General features: G+C 45.5%; 1 protein-coding gene across 2 annotated transcripts; it reads right to left on the bottom strand.

Moving 5' to 3' along the window:
• Position 1: 1 nt before the first annotated feature.
• Positions 2–22,108, bottom strand: usp31 (ubiquitin specific peptidase 31). 2 transcript variants are annotated; one of them, XM_036552810.1, is made up of 16 exons: positions 21,173–22,108; positions 14,062–14,199; positions 12,998–13,089; positions 12,813–12,905; positions 9,168–9,303; positions 7,907–8,054; positions 7,316–7,490; positions 6,371–6,482; positions 6,050–6,144; positions 4,635–4,712; positions 3,889–4,018; positions 3,413–3,532; positions 2,705–2,930; positions 2,356–2,514; positions 1,964–2,116; positions 2–1,622 (listed from the first exon to the last, which is right to left on the bottom strand). In XM_036552810.1, the coding sequence occupies exons 1-16, from the start codon at positions 21,695–21,697 to the stop codon at positions 133–135; spliced, it is 3,870 nt and encodes a 1,289-aa protein (XP_036408703.1). In that variant the 5' UTR covers positions 21,698–22,108; the 3' UTR covers positions 2–132. The 2 variants fall into 2 exon arrangements, with proteins under 2 accessions (XP_036408703.1, XP_036408702.1); XM_036552809.1 differs by having other exon boundaries at positions 2–1,625.
• Positions 22,109–23,766: the final 1,658 nt, after the last annotated feature.

Genomic DNA, 23,766 nt, shown 5'->3' on the forward strand with positions numbered 1-23,766 from the left:
ATAGAAAGAAAGGCGCTTTCATAATTTACATTTTCTTTAAGAAAAGAAAAAAATATATATATCATATATGTATATATTAGGCACGTAAAAAATTAGCTGCATTACAGGAGAAATGAAACCACTACACCAACATCACTGAGGCTCCGGTGTTGGCTGTGCAGATGATTGCATGCTGGAAGAAAGCTTTCTATTGGCTGCCGTCTTGTCAAGTGATTTTTTCCCGTTTTCAGGAGAGTGAAGACCAAGCCCTGAAGTGGAAGACCTAGATTTGCTCGGAAGTAACAGAGAGCGTTTAACAGGGGTGGAGGTTTTAGCAGACTCCTCTTTAGCGGCGGTCTTTCCCGACTGCGGCTCTGGGGATACCTGCCTCGATGTCTTACCTGAGCCCTCGCCGGGTCTCGTCATGCAGTTTTTAGTCTGGGAGCACAACTTGGCCGTGCCCTCCGAGGCCTTCTTGGCCAGCATGGAGGTCTTGCCGAAGTCCGCCGACCGGCGGGTCTCCTTCTGCCGGAGCGCCGACTTGAGGAAGGACAGCCCCTTGTCTTCAGACCTGCTGCTCCTGCGGAGATCCCGCGAGGAGACGCTGGGGGAGCGGAGGCTGGTGACAGAGGAGCTGGAGCTGGAGCTCCGCACCACTCTCCTCTCGGGGCGCCCGCCCTCGGTGGCCCGGGCCAGAGAGGAGCGAGGCGTGCCCCCGGCACGCGGCCGGTCGATTAAGGGGCTGGCCCGCACCGAATCCCGGCTGGCGCTCCTCTCCGCCAGCTTCCTCCGACCGCTCGCCGAGCTCCTCTCCGCCCCCGAGGACGTCTTCCGGGAGGTGGGCGAGGGAGAGGCGGAGGACTGTGGTGTGGTGGAAATACGCTGCTTCCTCGGGGTTGCTCCTGACGGCGCCCCCTCCTGGCCCTGGGAGGGCTCCTTTTTGGACGGTGTTCCAGATGAGGACACCTTGCCGGTCTTGGCGGAGTCACTCTTGACCCTGGTGTTGGACACCTTGGCGGAGCTCCGGACATGAGGGCTGGAGGACGCCTGGGAGGCCGGAGAGTTCGGGGTTGAGGACGCAGTTTGGCGCTTCTTGGAGCTCTTCTCTGACTCCAGCAGGGACTTGATGGAGCTCCTCTTGGCCGCTGTGCTCTCCGCCTTCTGCGTGGGCCCTCCCGAGCTGCCCCGCTGTTTGGGCTCCTTAGAGGAGACACCTTGCCCGAAGCTGCCTGAGTCAGCGGGCGTGGCCGGGTTGTTGTTGCTGACAAGCTCGGTTTTGGAGCTCTTCTTTTCGGCCGGAGGCGGGGCCTTGCAGTAAGGCTCATCCAGGGACTTCCTGCTGCTGCCCTCGTCGCTGGTGATGCTCTCCATCATGGCCAGGGGAGCTTTGCCGCTGGACTGCCGCCCGAAGCACGACGTGGACACCTTGTCATCACAGGCCTCTCCTATCCTCTCCAGGGTGCAGGAGGAAAAGGAATCTAGAGAGAAGCGCGAGGGGGAGTTGGACCTCATTTGCAGCTTAGCTGAGAGGGACCACGAGGGCTTGATTCCATTCTCACACAAGGCCAGGGGGCTGGCTATGGATGATCTGGAAGACAAACTCTGACGCTGAACACTCCTCACAAAGGGCCGAGTTGAGAATCCTCCTTGATGAAAAGGACAAGAAAATTTACACTAATGCACTAATTCCAGACTTAATGGATTTGGGTACTTAATGGATTCACTTTATCCTTAAATTTGAGTTTAAACATGCATTTAAAAACAAGTTTATTTCATTCCTCACACAGCCACCATCATTAATTGAAGTCATAATTCTGAATGAGAATTCAAAGACAAAGGAATTGCGTAATACCATCACCAAAATTTAAGGACAAAGCCTATCTCGGTGAGACAGAATCTGAGTCTTAGAGTGGAACACATTACATTCCTTCCACGGCCCGCGCCAAGCGGGCAAATGCTTATAGGAAGGAGGCGTGGTGCTCACCATCATCTCCGCTCAGGTCTCCTGTGAACTCCACCGACTCAGCCAGGGAGGCCAGGGAGGTGCGGCGGGAGGAGGCGCCCGAGGCCACACTGGGCTGCCTGCTGCCCGGGAGCCTGTTCACCCAGTGCTCACACAGGGAGGAACTGGTGGACCCTGAGAGAGAGTGGACACATTCAAAGGGACAGAAAAAGACACAATCATACCTTCTCTTATTTCTTGTACAACTGAATGTGACTAGGATATCTATGTTCAGTTCTGAAGGCATGGCTGGTTCAAACCAAAGCATGCTGGGTGGAGGTAGTTTTTTTGCCGTGTTGTTCAGTCTGCCTATTTCAGTGCGGTGATAACTACCTTAAACCACTATTACACTGTGAAAATGTGATAACATTCACCTGCTATGGAACTGTTAGCTGACCAGGAGGGAATGGTGGTCCTCCTTTGATAGAACAGAATGTATGCCGTCTGCTTGCAAACGTCTTCCTCAGCTACGGGCTGGACGTCACTGTCGTCAAAGCAGTACCACTGCCCATCAATGGAATTCTTACAGTAAGCTGCAGGGGACGACATACAGGACAGGTTTCATAAAAAAAGAATTTACAAATAAATTCACAATGACACTTAACACGTGTCCAATAAACTGCACTTTAAGACTGTCTCCCCAACTTAAACTTAGCCAAAGCAATCTGCGCTGCCCCTCTCATTTCAGAGCACTCCACACCTACTGAGCTCCTGACATGTCACCTGTGTAGTGGCCGCCGTGCATGGTGCCGTGGTGGTTGCACACGGCGTACAGGTCGTACAGATAGTCCTGGGGGTCGCGTCCCAGGCCGTAGGGCCGTCTCCACGGCGACCAGTGCGAGGGAAGGCTCCAGCTGCTCTGGCTCCTCTTCACCATGTGGGGCGCCATGTCCAGCCCCATCAGGGGGAACTTCACCATGTTCTGCATCTTCACCCTCCTGTCTACCTCCTGCAGGGGGCAGAGGAGAGCAGGCTCAACACACACCCTCGCTACTCACTGCTGGAAGTGTAAAGTAAACACCTCCCACCCAGACAAACTACAGCAGGGATGGGTTCTGCAATGCCATGGTCCAACAGTTTTCAAAACAACCTCCTAAGTGATAACAGACTACATACTTTACATGTAATTGTTGAATTTTGTGACGTTTTCCTGTTTTATTTGTCATATCCAACATCTTGAGCAGGACAGTGGCTAAAATGAGCCAAAAACAAAAAAGAAGCTGTAAATTTCTGACTCGGTGGAGGAACAAGAGGACTGTTGTTAGATTGAGTCTGGGCGCTCAAGTGCCAGCCACGTTCACGTCCTAATAAAATTTCAACTTAAACTTTGGAAAGAAATGAACTACAGCAAGCTGAGGGGACAGCGAAGAGGCAGAGGCTTGTGGTGTGGTCTTGTGTTCCACGTCATGTTCTGGGCTGGCGTGTCAGTACCTGTCTGAACCTCTTGAGGTGCAGAATGAGGATGTCTGGTAGGGTCCAGAGGCTGAGCTTGATTCTGCCCTGCTGCAGCTGCTTGCAGTGGGGACAGCGCCAGGCATCGTCCAGGGCCAGCTGGAACACAAGCAGCCAGAGGTCGAGTCCATCAGGGACAAATACAGCAAGTATGATGGGGCAGGCCTCTACAAAGCATCTTCACCATTTCACCACTCACACTTATGTAGCAGATTTTGCCCTAATATTTTCTGCCAGGAGGGCTGTGAACCTGGGGAGAGAAACCATGGCTGGCTAAATGCTGCTATGGATCCAGGCTTGGTTTTTTGGGTAAGATATTGCATGTGAAACAGGCTGGGACATGACACTTCACAGCTTCTTTTCTCTAAGATGGGTTGGTCATAGAGGAAAAAGATGTCTCAGCGTTCATCCACGCATGTAGGTTGGCGTGTGTAGCGTGTACACCGCAGTGGTACCTGCTCCTCTTTGGTGTAGAGCTGGAAGCACTGGGCCAGCGTGCAGGCCTGGGGATGGTGGTGGTGGTCTCTGTGCAGACGCACACTTTCCGCATCAGGGATGTACTCCTCCTCGGTGTGTCCAAACAGACTGCAAGGGGACGGACACAGCCAGCCAATCAGACAACAGGAAACTCAGCTCCTCCCTTACAACAGCATTGGTTTTTATTGTGGAGTTATGTTCTTTCTAGCACCTTTTTGGCTTCTTTCTTTTTTACATAACTGCATTATAGTTGTTTTATTTCTCCTGCATTTAGCATTCTGTGACATTCCCACTGAGAGGGATGAATCATTGTGACGTTTGATGAATAAATTTAGTAAAAGTTATGCTTCTTGCCATTTTTAGATCTATTTTTAGATGCCAAATCACGTCTATTCAAAACAGTGAGTATTCTTTTTTTTTCCATGGTCTCATTTTTCACTTCCGCAATATGATTTTGTAGCTCGTCAGTCTGAGTGTTCAAAAGAGGTATTCCTTAAGGGATCAAATCACACGGACATCGTGAAGACTGGCATTCCGCATTCTCTTTCCTCTTTTAAATCAAACGCACGTCAGCGCTCCCGGTGAACAGAGTGTGCTTTCACAGGTACACCTCTGATGGTACATATACATAACCATCCCTCTCCACCATAGCAGACACCAGACACACATAGTGCATGAGCGAGGGCCGGTGGAGCAGCGGCCCGTTTGACACAGTGCCACTTACTAATCCTTGGTCTCCTTATCCCACTCCACCACAATCTTGACATGCGGAGGCCCCCCCTGTCCGCACGACCTGTACGCCCTACGGAGGAGAGATAAGGTTAAAGAGCACTTTCCGATCCAGCCAGAGGACGCTCCAGTAATCCGCCAAACACACACTGCCGCATACACTATGCGTTACAACACATGAGAACATTACTCACGTATAGGTGTCATCACACTTTACAAGGCAAACACAACTGTACATGCTTCATTGCAGAACCAGTTAAAACACATCGTCAGACATGAGATTTCCTATCAGCCACTAGCTTTTCCCAGAAATTAGCATTTTGCTCATATCTTTTGGCTGTTACGTCCCACACACACACACACACATATACACACACACACACACGCATACACACACACAGTTGAGCAGGGCATCCACAGTAGGGGGGATGGAGGTATAAATGATATCATGCTGGTACTCCTGGTGATCACCTTGCTGCTACATCGTCTTTACACCGCCCCCCTGGTTACTGATGTCAATCATCCCCCCCTCTCTCCAGTAAAATCAATCCCCATGTGTGGCACTAATTGCCTTCTTGACATTCAACTTGAACGAGGTAAACTGTTGACCTTTATAACCTCAATTAGAAAAACTCTTTCTTTAAGAAAGCCTTGAGAGGGGCATCTATTTAAAATAGCAGCTCATTAGCTCCTTCGGCGAGACCTTTTGGCTGACAGATTGCTCAATGCTTATGCACCCAGGTTAAAAATCTTCATTCAAAAGTAGCTTTAGTTAAACATTTTTCACAGTGCTCGTATGCTTCTCCTATTGGAACACTTAGCTCCATTCATCAATAAATCTGCAAAGGCAGACTTGGTGTAAATATGGTAAATATGCCAAGCCCACACAGCTGACAACAATGTCATGTTTTGGTGTAGAGAAGAAAGCATCCTTCAGCAAATGGTCATCACCCTGACAGACTACCCACATGACCACAATCACTTCCCCCTTCAAAGATTTAACTTCAAACTGCTCATCAGTGTGAGAAAATACACAAAAGCTCAGCACATATAACTGCTAACCAGCCATGCTGGAAATAAAAAAAACAGAAACAACAAAAACAAAGCCAGGACAGGTTAGGTGAGGTCAGGAAATCATTCTCTCTGACATCATAAACAGAGGAGGGTAAATGCCTTGTTAGCATTCTAAGCAATTCCAGCAAGAATGTGCTGTAAGATGCCTGTGTTACTAATTGGATACACATTCTGCCCAATGTCACAGAGTGAAAGAAGATACTGATGTACTGCTGATGTGTCTGAATGGCTGATGTTCCAGCCCCCCCCTCCTATAATGAGTATCATAAAGGACCAGGGTCCATGCATTGTCATTGTCATGCCATTATAACAGTGACTGACAAAGCGTGATCTCACCTTTCCACAGTGGGGTGACACAGAGGCTGCTCCTCTTGAGGTAAGAGGTATGTGATTCCAACTACTCCGACCACACGCAGACTGAAGGGACCCACCTACAGATAACCAAAAGCATCAATTACACATTGTGCCAATGACATAATCAACCCTTCATCGCATGGAAAATCTGAGAGCTAGCTAAAATACAACCATCAAAACAGCAACACGTCAGCAAGGACAACTATGGCCCTGCTCTAAAAAACTTGTATGTAAAATTAACATTTCACAATTGAAGATTGCCATTTGCTTTACATTTCTGGGAGAAAGCATTTGAGAAAGCACCTGGATGAAAACCCCAGGCCTCAGCAGGTGTCGCATCTTCTCCAGAATCTCTTTCTGAAGGACGTCCCAGGTCACGGTGCGCTCCAAGTGCAGCACGAACGGATGGCCAAACCTGAGAGAGAAGCACGCTCTGCCTTTACTCAGATCACACCAGCCTCTCTATTCACCATCCCACTGTTGCTCCATGCACACAACACTGCCTTAGAAGTGAACTCCCAAGAGTGCACAGCTGTGCCCGACCTCCCTGCCATTAGGAGGAAAACTCCAAAGAATCCTGTGAAATTCTCCTCCCATGGAGCACTGGGGCCAGCTGCCCTGACAGCACCCTGCTGCTATGGTACGAAGGTCAGCAGAGGGACATCACTGTCCACTGCATCACAGGAAATGTATTCTTTAAGGCCATCTGCTAGTATATTTTTAAGATGTATTAATTCATGAAATAATTACTGATTACTAAAATGTTTTTTTTTTCATTTTTTTGGAATGAATATAAATGCATATCCATAAAAAACTTGTATTTACAGTAAGATGTACTTCCACTTTAGAGAACCTTTTAGGGACATGATACATGAAATTATTTGTCTTTACACAGGGCTAATTAAGAGGAAAACATGATAAGATTATATTTCACATCAAGCACTAGTACTCTTTCTACAGGCCATTTTTGGTAGAAATCCTGTTTTACAAAACTGCAATTTGGATATTGTTTTTCTCATAAAAGGACACATTTGCTTCATGAAATCAAGAACCTATGTTTACTTAATTGATACCTTATAGATTGTGGGTTGCAGGTAATGTGTGTATATTATTCTATGAGAGGACTGTGGAAGGAAACCTGTAAGACTGTTGAAACCCAGAAAGTGTGCCGGCTGAATTTGTCAGATGCGGCAACCACAGCAGGATGGGACGGGAAAAGAGAAACGACAGGGGAGGCTCTCCCAGTACCTCCGTCCCTGGTGTCCGTAGCAGGTCCTGTTGCAGATCAGGAGGATGATCTTGTCCGATCCTGTGTTCTTATTGGTCAGCGGAGGTAACATGGCTCCTTGCATGAAGGAGGGAGTCCGGCTGAGCTCTGTTCCATATTTAAGGTTGTTCTGATTTAGGTTTGCAAGTAGGCTTCCTGAAATAAAAGCAGTGTTTCAGTCAGATGTTTCGCAATCCTCACCTAAATTATATATAAAAAGCTGCAATTATTTTTACACAAAAGTAAAGCCAACAAACAAAGAAAACCACCAGTGTAATTGGTATTAATTGCAAGAGATAAGAGATAAGGATTTGTGTGCTTTTATATAGGAAAATGGTTTGATAAAGGAAATATCAGCTTGTTTAATTGTATTATAATAACTATCTATGGAGGGATCCTGAAAGGGCAGTCAGCAAGGCACTCCCTGTTGCAGTGCTCATGTACAAGAGGATAAAAAGGTAAAATATCTATGCATTTACGTCTATGAAAGTCTGGTCTGTGCAGCTATTCATTGGATAGGTATGTACGATTAGAAACTACAGGACACTTTTGAACAGTTAAAGAAGCAATACCTCTTTGAGCTCGAATGTTTTCCATTTTAAATGTCTCCGGGGTTTCAAATGCAAAGATGGAATCGCTTTCTTGAATGATACCGAGATCGTCGTCATCGTTACAGAAGGAGCGATGGAATCCATCGTAGTACATTTCTGTGAGAACGATCTGCAGAGAAACGTGAAAGGCGGAATGAGGAAGAGTACACAAATACAAACAGAACTCGAAAGTACACAATTAGTACGCACAACCCACCAGTCCCATAACAAACAGACAATCTGCTACCAAATTCACACAAGCGCGCGCACATTCAAGACTGGAATGCGCACAAACAGGAGCGTGTGGTCAAAGGGTCATTCCGTTTCCAGATGTCACACCTTGGCAACGCGAGAGCCCCGAGCCACATAAAAGACAAGCAGCAAACTGCTGGTGATAAACACTGCGGGTTTCCTGACACAAAGTGCTCACTTCACCCTGGACATTCGACTGCCACAGGTACTGCACATGCAGCTTCCCAACCGGTGCTACCCGAGGCGTTTAAAGCCTCATACACAGACCTACCAGATCCTGGAAAACAAGAGGCCAGTTCTTAGTCTCTGCTAAACCAGTGTTAATACACTCAGCAATACAGTGACTAATCATACGCATATCCTAATATTTGTGGTAGGCGCAGGACTAAAACATAACTGAATGAAGAAATAGCGTCTGCATACTCCTCTATGGTCCAAGAACCATACTGGTTCAATCCCTGCGGGTCCTGATGAAGATCCCCGGGGACTGAAACGTTGTCCGTGTTATAGCAACGTGCAAAATAAAAATTACCTAGGGGCATCAGAGTAGTGTTTGGACTCTATGCATGCTTTATTTAACATGGGATTTTCTGAGAGGGCCCTTCTTGACCTGACAGTTGAGACGGGGAGAATTTACCACGAGACAGAGGATGCACTCTGCATTCCTTCCTAGTCTGTCTCACTATTTAAATGGTTGAGCCAAAGACACCCTATAGTGACAAGATATCAAACTCCTCATAATTCATAATGAACTTTCCCTCTATCCTACTGAACATTCCACAACAGGAACCGCATCGCCAACGCAAACAGTGTCAGAAACTCTACAGTCAGACTGAGAGGGGATCCAGAGTGCAAAGCCTCGCCAGTCTGAACTTGAACAAAGGAGGTGCAGCGTGGAACTATCAGTTAAGCTTTCAGTTTAACAGCGCAGGGACAGGAAGTTTCAACATCACGTGCAGACAGTTTCGATGAGATGAGCTGGGAGCGGCACCTGTTCGGAGGGGATCTTGGTCTCCAGCGACACGGCCTCTCTCAGTCGGGACACGGTGCTGGACAGGGGCACGGCCACACCGATCCTCATGCAGTGAGAACACTTTCCCTGGTAAACCACAGTGATGTACAGGGGCCTGCAGAGAGAAGGCAATTCCAATGCAAAAAAAAATTGCAGCCAAAAACTTCCTGCCATTTACAAGGGCATATAAGATTGTATCTATTCCAAGATTGCCAGAGAGGTAAGGCTAAAAGGGGTTTGTTTAGCTAATGACCGGAAAGGCCGCAGTATGATGCTGTTCTTCCTGAAGAAGATGCTAACCCCTTTAGACACAGCTAGTACAACCCAGGCCTTTCTGTGGCTCCAGTTAGTCCATAGCTGCAATGGGTTTTACTGCATTTACTTCAGAATGAACTGCTCCCAGACCAGCCAGCCACAGAATCAACATAGTCCAGGATCTCAGAAGCACAATATGGGGCACTAATTCAGGAATACTTCCCCTAAAAAGTGTGTGTAGTAACTTTATAATGCTCTATGCCAAGTCCGGGGAGGTACTAGGACTGAGTGCAGGCCTGAAAATTTGCATTTCATATGCATTTCTGACAGTAGTTCCAAACCCACGCAGTCAGGAAATGATGTGTATTGTCTCATGTCCTACTGCCAGTAATAGGATGTGGGCGTTCTACAGAATAGACCACAAGATCAGATAATGTGTCATCTATATTTAAGAGGGAAGCATCTATTTATTATTTTATTACACTTACATTAACATTAATTCTTAGCAAATGCTCTTATCAAGAGAGACTTGCATAGCTCACAATTTGCACATATTACCAATGCATATTTTTACGCGGCTAGATATTTACTGAGGCAATCTTTAAGTACCTTGCCCAGTGGTCCAACAGCAGATGCCCACCGGGGAATCAAATGAGCAATCTGTTGGGTTATGAACCCTGCTCTTTATTTCTTTGTTATGTTTTTTTTTTTTCACAGCAGACATTCTTATCCAAGGCAAGGCACAACGTTACATTTTACTTATTCACCATTTATACAATTAGACAGTCATACTATTATTGTTATTATTATTATTATTATTATTATTATTACGATTAACAGCTGAACTGAAGCAATTCAGTATCTTCCACAAAATGTACAGCAGACACACCCCACACCAAATTCTACCCTACAGTCTTCTGGGTACAAGCCAATTTCCCTAAACACTCAACCACATTGCTACCCACTGTGGTTTGTGAGTTAATTTAATTTTATTGCGTTTGAGAATTTGTGTCATAAAAACTAATCTTTCTTTCTATAAATCTGTACACCCTTTTAAATTAGCATTGCCTGAGTCCTGGTCTCATAAGCTGCATAAAAGCACAGCAGTTTCCCCCAGCAGGCAGGGACAGAGCTCTGGTTCTTGGTTCAGTCCAACCTCCTGCCGGCTCTATTAACAAGCTACACTATGAATATTGAGCAACCCAGTAACTGCTCTGTCTCTCCAGTGAGCACGAGCACAGTTCATGTCGATTTCCACAGTCCCTGTTATTTGCGCTCTACTTGCAAGAGAAGACATTATTCAACTTCCTACAATGCTGCTGTGTTCAATTATCAACTGTGGGGACTTTTATGTGAAAAGTATGAGGTGCAGCAAGAATTACCACCAAAATAAAGCATAAACAATACACCAAAAGCTTTGATCATTCCAATTTCCTTGCACACATTTATTCAAATGTGAAGAGGAACACAACCAAGGTTATCGCCCAGCTTACACAATTACTTCTTCTGCCCCAGGGCAAATATTACCTCTTTTATTAATCCAGACCAATATGCTCAACATGACCCTCAGCTAGTCTGCTTGCTCTAACAAGGACCTTTTTGGCTCCAAGTCCAAACTCCTCCCTTTCAACTTCACATCATGTGATAACATATGAACTGTTTTTTTTTAATGTCACACCTTTTTCTGTAGAAAATGCCATTCTTTATTTTACAAAGAAAAACCGCCAAACCGCAGATCAAGATTCACCCTTACACTAAGTTTCCAAAACACGAGTCCAAGCACTTTCAGGCAGAGAAACTGCACACGCTTGTGAGCGGAAGAGCCGGATGTGCTGAGACGAGCTTGAGCGTGCTGAGTGATTCGCAGGTTCAGCAGCACTGGACAACGGTAGGGTGGTCATCTTACAGATTACTGACCACTTGGGGGCATCCTCCTGCTGCTAGGGTGTGTCTGCCCTACCAGGTCACACACTGGACACACGCTAGAATAGGCCCGCAACAACCTCTGCTTGAAATCCCCCAGTCTAAGGTGGGCCCAGATAACTCTCCTCCGACACACGCCCCCCAATTCCCCGCTACCACTCCTCCTCATGTCTGCTTTTTTCGTCTGCTCACAGCAGCCAGGTAAACAACAGCGTGCCCACACTTATGTTCCTCCATGAAGGCGATGGACCGAATGATTCATTCAGGCACTCCATGAAACAGCTTCTCTGAAATGAAACCGCAGGCAGGATTTTTCAGCCGTTTCACCTGTGTGGGAGCAGCCCTGACTGCGGGAGCACCGCCAGCGCTGCGTTTGTAAAACTCTCAGGGCCGACAATGGCGAGACTTGGCTGCGCGGCCCTGGGAGGTTCACTGCGCCCTCTTAAATTAAACGTACAGCAGCTGTGATATACGGCGCGTCACCTTCATCCGTCTCATCATTCTCCCTCATCTCATCGCCCCCTCACCCCCTCCCCATCCTTAATGATTCATGAAGGATAATGAATTCGGGTGCTTCGGAATGGATGTACGCCGAATGCCGCGCTTTCTCCCCGGCCCTCAGACGCTACAGCGAGCACCCAAAATAGCAACGCCGCGCAGGCGGGAAAGTAAGGTCACGGCAGTCCGATCACTCCAGCACCAGGACCAAACCTCTTAGCTGAGGGAAAAAAAAGGGAGCTTTATGACTAACCTCCCAAGGGACCCAGACATTAAAAACTGTTCCATTTTTTAAATGGCAGAACAGCCTAGGCAGTAGTACCAATGCCTCAGACATGATGACTTCAGCAGCTGCGCAAGGAGATATGAGCATGTTGTGAATACGCACATTCTGTGTATGATTTGATTTGAGTTTATTTTAGTGTTTGTTTTTTTTTGTATTATAGATAAATGACTGTTGATCAGTGTTAGTCAGTGGGAGCGTTAAACAGAGCCAAGTGTACACAACATGCACAGTGTGGGTTCAGCTCTGCAGGAACAGTTGGCATTGCTTAAAGCACCCCCTGCCGTGTCATACAAACTGATTGGCTCTCTGGTGCACCGGGGGGGGGGGGGGGGGGGGGGGGGTAGCAGTCTGATGCTGCACAGGGATGAGAGAGTGCTGGGTGGGACACAATAAAAGAGAATCAGTGGGATAGTCTGCCCAGCATGAGCGTATCAACAGCACAGCATCGGGCGAGCTCCATTTTCCCTCCTACCACCATGCACACTCACTCACCATCCAAGAATATTATACTGAGGTAACTTGGAGAAGGTACTTTTCTCACCTTCATATTTTTTTTTTCATATTGATTAAGAGGTCACACCTATATCAGTTTATTTATTATTTTCATTATTTTATACTCACTATACTAATGTGATTTCCACAATGAGGTTTACGTCACTTACCGCGTGTGGGGTAAGGGGATGGGCAGGGAAATGCAGAGGAAAGGGTCGAAGGTGTTGCTCTGTTTCTGGCAATGAGGGCAGGTGAGTGAGGACCTGCAGGCAGGACACAGCGATTCAATGACCGACTACACAGACTACACAGCCCACTGAATGACAGACAGGAGATGTGCTGTGGCCGGCCGTACCTGTACTGTGCCTGAAAGAGCTCCTGCACAACGGAGCCGGCTGAGAGAGGGAACGAGGGTCCTTCTAAGGCTCCATCATCTTCTAACGGGGGCTGCAAAGCAGAAAGAATGGGGAGATGCTAATCAGCAATGCTCACTGCGTCCATCTACCTGTATAATGCACTGGAAGAGGGTCCAGCGCAGCACACAGCTCTTTTGGTTTAGCTTTCGTGTTTCTCAGAAGCCACGAATGATGAATGAACACTGCCTGAACACCGTCCAATGACTACTTCTCTTTCCTAAGCACAGTGATCTCCTTAAAAGACCTTCTGCGCAGAGCCCTGCTTGGAGATATAAGCTGACGAGGCTCTGACTCTGCGCTCTGAGCCAATGACTGCTCGAGCCATGCCGGCCCAGGTGCGGCGGACACCAAGCTGGGAGCCAGAGCACTCGCCCCGATTGGTCAGACGCCCTGTACGGCTGCACAGCTCTCACAGGTAACAGGGGCATGGAGGCAACAGAGCCATGACACAGTGACAGAGACCACAACGCCATCGGAGCAGGGAGGGGGAATGTGCAGGACATAAAATCAGCCACAGGCTCCCTTCCGATATCCAGGGACGATAAATCAGCTAAGGATGTGTGATATACGACGGCGCCGCGGTCTCCCCACCCACGCGCTCTCGCCTCCGGGCAGATTGATGCTTTGTGTGGGGCTTCGGCTTTTTATGCCCGTCTGCGAGCATAGAGAGGGCCAGGGCAGTAAATCTACCCGCCTTGCAGCACCGAAGCCTTTCCCTGCGCCGCCGCTCCCAGAGAAAGCGCGCTCACAGGACGTCTCAATTAGCAGAGCGTGTCCCGTCTGCACCCGTCGGGGAGTCACCTCCCCCACCCCCAATCAGCCATTACCGCTGTCTGCAGGAGGAACGCGACTTCCTCACTGTCTCAGACTCATATTCCTTAAATGTCAGATAAATCATATATACTGCGTCTCGATAGCTACTGATATTACATTTTAAGGGAAGACAATGGACAATTACTGGGCATAAATACACAGTCCTCAGGCAGGCGGAGAATAGTTGTACCTTTATGGAGGGTCTACTACTGGGGTGGACGATGTTGTTGAGGTCTTCATGCACGCGGTCCAGGAGCCAGAGGAGGAACTCCTGGGCATCGTGTTGGGCATTGCCTCTGTACTGTAAGGCGTTCCTGGACACTGCATTCTGTAACACCAAGAGGACAATCAGTGCATCAGGGGTTAGGCTGGACAGTGAACATCCCACTCTGGAGATTAAACATAAATGAATGACCAAAAAAAGTGAAATAATCACTGCTTCAGCGCTGTGATCCAAAAAAGTCACTATATTAGAGGCATCTTGATACAAACATTTCAAAAGAAAGAGTACCGGCAGCTGCCAGCACTGTCACATGCTTTGACTGTTAAACCGTCAGTGTCATTTATGCCCTGCTGGAGTCAAAACTCTGCCATCTTCTGAAACTAAAAAATGCAAGTGATTTTCAGTGATTTTCAGTGATTTTGATCAACTCAAACAAACAGCATGTGAAATTACACATACCTAAATACCACGCCTGAGAAAGATAAGGCATAAATTCACACTCCCACAAAACCTGACAGCACAGCTGAGTAAAGTGAACTGCCAATGATTAAGGCAGCTGCTGGACAGGTCTCCTGCTGCAGTAGCATGGACCCATAGCTACAGGCTGTCAGTGGTGCCGAACCGCCCACCTCCGTTTCTCTGAACATAGCAACACGGCGACCAATCACGTTACAGGTACACTTTCATCAACATACAGTGCCTTCAACTACCTGCCAGTGTAACCGAAAAACAGAGAGATGCAGGTGCATCTCCGCGCAGGTTGCGAAAAGGCCGCTGTGAGTGCAGAAGCGGCCGCGCCACTTTCACTTGAGCAGGCTGCGAGGCCCGGGGGGAGAGTGCTGCAGCATCGGTTTCTCACTGCATGTGAAATCTCACTGCTGGCGCAACCCCGTTACCTGAGTGAGTCACAGAAACAGAGGCGCAGTGGAACCTAATGCGCATGCTAAGTCAATAGGCAGGTGGCTTACAAGATAATACTGTATGTTCATCTTCTGTAGGCTCAATGTGGCAGTGTATTTGAGTGAATGAGGAGATGGTTTGACCTGGACATTGAGCACTACTTTGGAGGGCTCTCTGATTATACACATACACATGTAAGCATGTCTTTATTCAGAGATAAAGGCAGTGGCTTCCCATGTGCTACAACCATTTTAGCCCCTATGACACTGAAGTAACAATCTCTGTGATGCCAACTACAACATGTGACAGCACACAAATGACAGAAATTTCATATCTGTCCATGAGATGGCGCTCAGTTTGCTAAAGTTTTTTAGGCTTAATACCCATTCATTCAAACTTTCCTGATTATTTATTAAAAGCATTTTTTGTTGAACATGGAATTACTTACTCCAAGCAGGTTGGTACCCAGAGGTTAAATGTAGTAAGCAATCAAACCACAGTTGACAGAGCAGTCCCCATGAACTGCGTTATTCATCACAATATCCAAGTGTAAGCTCAGTGAAATGTGCTTTTTTGGTAGTTGTAGCATTTGGAACAATCTGTTCAAACCTGGAAAAATCCATTTGAAAAAATGAAATAGTATATCTGTTGTCAGAGTCTGTTTCAAAGAGATTTTTCAAAGGAGGGCACAGCGTTCACCTCCAGCACTTTCTTTGTTATAGGCTGCAGTGTTTCATTGTATCCAGTGTACAATAGCCTTTGTGTGCTACGTTGGGTTCAAATATTCCTGTGAAAATTTACCTCAACTGAGCACTGCTCCCGTTCATTCATGAAGACATTTTGGGACCTCCAGACACAACTTCAAACCTCCTCTAATCTTCTGCTTTTAACAATTGCGAGGGAGCAAAATATATGTATATATCTTGTGTGACGGTGAGGCAAACATACATAAAATGTCTGAACTGTGTGCTCTGTCCTTATGTACAACTCCTTGTCTCGTAAGTCTGCATGGATGGGTCAACAGTGCACACCACATGCTTAATGGAACTTGCACAGTGAACAATCACATGCTCTCCAACGCACTGCGTCGGAAAGCATATTCACAATAATGGGTCTGAAGAAATTATAGGTGTGGTATGAAAGTGAGACCTGTTTGATGGACACACAAAGGAACACATGTTCTGCGAGGGTTACATATATGCCAAGCTATATTATCGCTCACACTTTCCCTGTGTGAGTGAGTGGCTTCAGAGACTTTCTTATCATCTCTGTCTGTAAGAGCAATGAAGTTAAAAAAAAAAAAAAACACATCCAAGCCATCTTGTAAAGCTGGGTAGAATGTCAAATATTGAATTACTGCACAATTTTCACAGCCAAAGAAATTTCAGACAGCAGAAGTTAATAGGCCTAGCGCAAGCCGGCAGATTGCATGACCCTAGCGTACACATTCCACCAATCTTGGCGATTATGTCCTTTTATCTAAAGGCAAAGCTGGGGGCTTTCATTCCTTCCTGTTTTTATTTGAGTTTCACACGCTGTATGTTTGACAGAGGGCCACTAATGAACAGGTTTATCTTACTGTGCACAAAGACTGGCACAGAGGTGACCGTAACATAAGAACATCTGGACGTGCAAATGCCACAAGGACATGGCAGACACCTGCATTCTTGTTAAATGAATCAAGGCCCTTCCATGTGGTAATGAGCTGATTTTGGCATCACCCTCTCTCAAGTGTTGGTAATTGCTGAGAGGCAGTGTGTCTCATTTGTGACTATGTGAAAGATACAAATAAAGAAGTAAAACAACTGCTGGCTAAATGGTTCTGTTTCTAGTAAATAATCCACAGAATATAAACTCATAGGTATGAGACTGAGTAGGTGCAGTGGATGAAGGATGTTCCCATTCATTTCACATATGTATTGTAGAAAAACTCCTACCTTTCCTTTTATGTTCAGTTGTGACAAAGCCCCCTTATATCTTCAGTACATGGCCTTCTTAGCCAACAGTGAAGGCAAAATCTAAACCTCTAAGCCTTTTGAATTAATCTTTATTTACAGCTAAGCCTTTGACACTGGGACCTATTTGTGAAACTTTTATGTTACCCACTCATCCGCTGAGGAATTCAAAAATGTTATTGTTGGGAGAATTTTCTGTTTGAAAGGCCATGAGTTCATTTGGTGTCACGATTCGCTCATTTGTAAAGACTTGCTTTTGCCGCGATTCTCTGTATTTCCTCACCACCATCACGTGCATTTTTTCAGGATATGTGAGATACGGAATACCACTCTGCCTCAAAACCATTGTCATGTGACATGTGACATGATTCTGTCTGATGAGTAATCAGAAAGAGGCACAATGCATCACTGCCAGGTTGCATGCGGTCTGAAATTAGTGACATTCAAATGCTGAGGAAGACTGCTGCTGTTACATTAGCAGAAAATGGATGCAGAGCTTCCTGGTCATCACCATTTCAAATTAAAAATAAGCAGCCACAGAGGATAATTCATACAAAAATCACCAGAGACAACAAACTCATCTGCCATAAAACATTATTTCACTCCTTTTCAACATGATGACTGCTGCTTTGCACTAAAATTACACTTTCAAAGAGTAACCACTCCTTCAGAAACACTCATCCAAACATAAATCACTATCAATGTCTCAACCAATGTCTGTAATATTGATCCGTGTGTCTATAAGGACCTCATCGGGCATGTCCAAACTGCTTTGAAGAGTATATTTCAAGATGGAGGGTGTGCCTTTGCATGCATTGCTTACTACCAGATGTCATTTTCGAAGATCAGTATTGCAAAAGAGCATCCAGTCAGGGATGTGACGTCAGGGTAACCACCCGTCACTGCTGAAGTAAACACTTTTCTGCTGAAATTTTTGTGTGTGGTATCAATGGTTATATGCAGAGTACATGCTACTCACTTCCGCAGGGGTACAGTAACCGAAAGCCATTCATGTGTTCAGCTCATCAGACAGAATGTTATGTCTTTTTCTTGGTAAAGTATCTTTAAATCTCATTCAAGCCTCCTTTCATTTCCGCCACATAAGCCTTTTCTAGACGCATTCACTTTTCCTCCGTTGACTTTGATGGAATGCAACTTTTTATTTAACCCAGCAAGACCAAGCTACTGGTGTGTAAGTCCTCTTATCCTGACTGACTAAGCCTTGCACAGTCAAGCCCTTATGGTGTAGCTGATGAGAGTGCCAAGACTTTCAGGAAAAGTCCCTGCCAGTAGAATTGTCTGTATGCTTTCCTGTTGAGCCTACAACAACAATAGAGTCAGTGTATTCAATCACTTAACACTTAATAACAGAATATGTATTAAATGAGAGAGTTCCATCTTGGGCTCATATACCCAGAAGGGACAAGAAAGGTAAGTGTCAGTACTGGGGTGGCCAATCAGTTAAAGATGACCAATCACTTCATTTACTACGGAAGCATGGACCACACAGAAATGAAAAGGGTCTGTGATGAAACACATACTGTATAAGATTGTCTCTGCCCTGCAGAAAACCGCTCTCATATTTGGACTAGACTCAGTATTTGGTTCTGTTAAATGAAGTGTCCATGTATAACAGTGTAATTCTGATGCACCTCTCCTGTGTCTGGTCAGGGTGACTGGTTATGGAAACTATAATACTATGGGAAACTATAACTATGGGAACCATAAAAATAGGCTGTCTATTAGAATGTCTCTAGTAACTAGTTCCCTCTGCTCAACATACATCACCTGTAAGCCTCATCACTAGTAACAGTTCAACAACAAGTTGGATAATTTTGTCTTACTGCTCACAGGCAAGACATTCACCAAGGACAATGGTGTAACAGCAGATCAATGTGACAAGAAATGATTGAGAAAGAGAGACACAAATCTTTACCTGTGAACAATCCCACTATGTTTCACTTTGAGGTGTACTGATCACACACCCCCTGAAGGGAAACTACTGACCAGAATATGCAAAAAGTTAAATTAGCAGTGAAGACCCAGAGCAAGGAGTGAGTGGTCCTATTGATCCTCCAGAATGCTGAATTTGCACCAGTTTCACAGACTCTGCTTGGAAGTGGCTGGCCATAGTTTTGCAATCACATTTAAAACCACTCTTATTCATTAACTTGTGTTACAGTGTTGCAACTTTAATGAAAGATCACAGACAACAGCGCAATGAGCATAAATGGTAAATTACAGCTGCAGTTTAAATTGGATTGTATCAGATACAGTGTAGAAGAGCCTTAAGGGGGCTAGTTTGCAGAAAATCACAAGCTCAGAAATATGTGGGTCAGCATGAGGAATGATAGCAAATGTATCAAATTAGTCTGATCAGCAGAGGAAGAGGATGCTGCTAATGTGCACTCAGCCACAGACAGCTTGGGACTGACCACAGGGAAATGATTCACTTTTGTGAAACTCCAGACACGAATGCACATACTCCAATAGTTGTTCTGAAACCAACAGGGACAATGGGCAATGTACCTGAAGGAAAAAAACAATTAAAAAACATTTATTAGGCCTAAATCTTAACAAAAATTACGGTTGTATCACTCAAGACAGAGTCTTGTGCAGTTGAAAGAAGCCAAACGTGCATTTCAGCAATGAAGACAAAACCTCAAAGTTGCTACACACAGGCAAAACAAAACAGATGCTGCGGTATATCAAAGTCATTCCATACCACTGCAAAGACGTTACAGTTATCCACACCTGCGTCCCACCAACAAGCCCAATTACCTTACATAAAAACATGTCTGTAGATTTTACTGGTTAGACTGTAATAAAACTACAGAACAAATTGCTCATGTCCTTTCACATAATTGGGCCAGCCTGTCATGAATCCTATTTCTTTTGATTCAATAATTTAGACCTGTGACTAAAAATAATTCCTCATTGGAGGGAGAGCAGAACAATGCCTCAAGTCTTATCAATTATTAACCACTTCTCTTACCTCTGATCTTTTAATTAACGCCTCACATTAACTTGTCTCCTAAGTCACTTAAATGTGTGTGGATGAAACAATTACACAGCTGTGACATTGTCCACTGATTTTCCAAAGCAAGCCACTAAAACAGAGTTGAAAATGACACATTAGGACCAAATCATCAATGAATTCCCTTTTCCTAATACACTGTGCAATCCTGTATTGCAAGAATGATCAGCTGTTAAAGACGGTGTACAGTACAGAAGTTGTAGCTTTAAAAAACAGGCCACTGATTTCATTATCTCAATCAGGACACATCCTACAGTAATCCAGATTGCTGAGCTAACCTCTGTGATACAGTGCACCGTCATGGGGAATACAGTAATAATAATAATGTCATCGTGGTGTTCCAGCTGCCACCAACTTCCTGGTTTTGTTGTACAGCATTTGTAAGCAAACCGTGTTAAGGTGAACAGTCAGCACCATGATGACAGCCAGCGTCCATCCTCCCAGCTGTGCAGGGCATAAAGACAATTTTCACATCTGTAATTAAGCAGTTAATCATGCAACATGCAGCCATATCTCATTGAACTTTAAAACTGGTTTTAAAATATTCTGGACAAAGTCGATAAGTATTTGAGAGTTACCCCTTGGAAAAGTGTTTAGTACAATGTGCAAAGCAAGTAAATGGCTTTTGCAATGCAGACGGTGCATAAACATGGAATATCCAACCAAACACTTTCACTGACTTTCATTTTCAACTTGAAAACCCTGGGTGTTTTTTTTTTTACTCTTTGCCAAGCAGAAAAGTCCACACAGCCCGAAATAAACTGAAACATCCGCCAGACAGTTTCAAATGGACTGAATACCAGCAGCATGATGTACACCTCAGCCTTTAACCAGAAGTGTGACAACATCTAACCAGAGGCGTGAAAACAGTCAACCACAAATTTGAAAAGGGTAAAGGTAAACAGTCATTTAAGCATTTTCGTTATTATGATGATGTTCACAACTGCCCACTACTAAGGTATATATTACTGTACCTATCCAAATTGCCTACAACCGACTTTTTTATTATTTTGTCACAGAGGACTAGATATGAGCATTAAAAATCACACCAATCAAAACAGAAATAATCTCTTGTTGCTAACAGAACTTTGTTTATTTCAAAACTTCTTATGAATGGTCACACAATTTCTCTTTGCCTCCGGTGTGAAGTAATGGACACCTTGCATGCTACTGTAACTAGAATTACCTTGAATTCTCGGCTGTGCTGCGGGGTGTATTCAAAGGTCCACAAAGCGCGAACAAGACCGGACAGTTGCTCTGTGACCTCCCCTCTCTCCTGCAGACCCTTCCTGTGCGAAAACACGCTGCTCGCCCTCGACTTCTCCTCTTCTGCGTCATCCCCTCGGTACTGCTCTAACGCCAAGTACTCAGCGAAGAGTTCCGTGTTGCTCAGACACTGCAGAACTGCGTTCATGAAACAAGTGTTGCCGTGGTTCTTCAGACCGGACACTCCGGGGACCCTATCTCCAATTAGAAACCCTCCGCAGTCGCTGTCGTCCGAGGGAACGGATTTGCCCCCCGTCTTAAAAGACGTGAAGCCCCCGTCATCTTTTTCATGATCGACGGCGTGTCCCTCGGTTCCGAAATGAGATAAGGTCGACAGAGTCCTGAGGACTCTGCTCATGAAACTCCCCACGGAGCGCACAGAGCCCCTTCGGAAGAGCCTCTTGCTGAAGGATTTCTTCTCTTTAGTCGCTGATTTAGACATCATCTCTATCCTTACGCACTCCGACTATTACCAAATAACAAATTAGCGAACTAGACTTTGGCACGCACGCGTGGATGAGCAAGCTAGTTGACAAAATCTTCAGTGGTACAGCAGAAATTATACTTTATCCATTGACGTCCTCGTGTTATTCTGCCAAATACAAATTCTATTTTGTGGGCCATTTCTGTCCTAACATGCCTGTCAAGCCTGCGCGAATGTTTCCTTTTTGCTTGCCGGTAGCTAGATAGTGGCCAGCGTGCTTCCATGAAAATGCCAGCCAGGACACTGTATTAGCCACCTAGCTAACTGTCCTTTCACTGCTCATCAAAAATTTCCAGTCTTCGGGATAACTATAGAACCAACTGCTATCTTGGTTTTACAAACCAAGCAGTCATTCCACAAACGGACAGTTAATTTTAGACAGCTGCGATAGCCATTACAGCCAAGTTTCCTATCCCCACTAATATATACCCTATATTATTCATACTTACGCATCACTGCATTACCTAGCTAGCTAGCTACATTAGCTGGCTAACTAGTGTATCCACTGCAGCCATGCCTGCAAAAGTAGCTAGCTAGCAAGCTAGCTAAAGGGCTTTCCCCTCACGATTCAACGGGCCATGTCAGAGAATTCGTTTGCTAGTAGCAACCATTATTTGCAAAACAATACCTACCTAAAATGCTGAGGTCAGCAAAATCACAACATCAGTTTTTTCTTATTTTTACTAAGGCTCATGTATTATTAAATAAACTGCTGCTCCACCCTTAAAATGACATTCCCGGTGACTTTAGGCTGTAACCAAAGGTATTTTCCCGCAACAACATTAGAAGCTAACTGCCAATCATTTCGCAATTATGCAAGAAGAATGTTCCTGCATATTGCCCTCGGCGTTGACGCTCTTGCTCTTGCCGCTGCCTACAGGAATGCCCCCCGAGATCCCACATGACACAGAGAAGCGTCCCTTCCTCCGTACAGAAAGCTCCGGTTGCATTCCAAGCCTTGAATCAGAGGCATGTTTCCTTACGATTGGTCCGCTTTCTTTCATGTTTTCCCAGTCTCAAAACGGGGATATAGCTCCCAAATCCTGATCCATTGCAACCAAGGCCGCTTTCCCCCTCTACAGCAGCTGAAATCACTGACACCGCAGGGCGGTGGTAACGTCTGACGTCAGAGTCGAACAATAAATGTTAAGCGGGTGCAGGTAGTGGCTGTTCGGACGCAGGGGTGATTATAGCAAGGGGTCCCTTCTGGGAACCGCTGCGAATGCGGTAAAATACCCATACTTTTTAAGTAATGTTATAGTATTTCGTGCATTCCAATTTCTCGGGAATATATTGCGTTGTCACCTACAGTAGGCTACATATGAAATCTGCAGTAAGATCCCGGGGGATGCGGTCATTTTGCATTTCGGGAAAATTTCCTGTGAAACAACCGCAGGCGCTAAGGCAAAATAATGGGGAGTAAGACGTTGCCATGATAAACATGATCAATGATGCACATACATATAAAGTGTGTTCATGCCCTTATTTGAACCCAGTTTTGGGAGCTGCATCTCAGAATTAATGACCTTGGGGCTATTGCGCAATGTCTATTCTGCTGATCGTGCTGCTCAGTCAATAAAGTATCCAAGACCCTTCAGGGAATGTCCTTGTGTATCTGTGAACAGTGTGGCACACCTTCATTAATTTAATTTCAACTCATGTCAATTATCACAACAAAGAACTTTTCTTTGCTCCAAACTGTACTGCGCAGCTTAATAGGAGTGGGTGTTTATTTGAATTTTATTCTGAACAAGTCTTTACAAATCAGTCACCAGCCCTTTGCTGTCCGAGCTGAGCTGTCAGTTCAGATACTTGTGTGGAAAAAGACTGAGACCTGGTGTTACCCAGCCAAACCCAGCAAACAAACAAAAGACTTTAAAACGGACTGTGAGAAAATGAATGTGCGTTGTTCATGAAAGGAAACAGGCAAGATGCTACATGATGTACTTTATGACTTCTGCACAGCTAAAAGTATTTGTTTATTGGTTCTCTGCATTGTTAAGAAGCAACCATTGAAAGTGTTGCTACGG

The sequence above is a fragment of the Megalops cyprinoides genome, chromosome 19 (assembly GCF_013368585.1).
Source record: "Megalops cyprinoides isolate fMegCyp1 chromosome 19, fMegCyp1.pri, whole genome shotgun sequence".
NCBI classification, from domain to species: Eukaryota; Metazoa; Chordata; class Actinopteri; order Elopiformes; family Megalopidae; genus Megalops; species Megalops cyprinoides.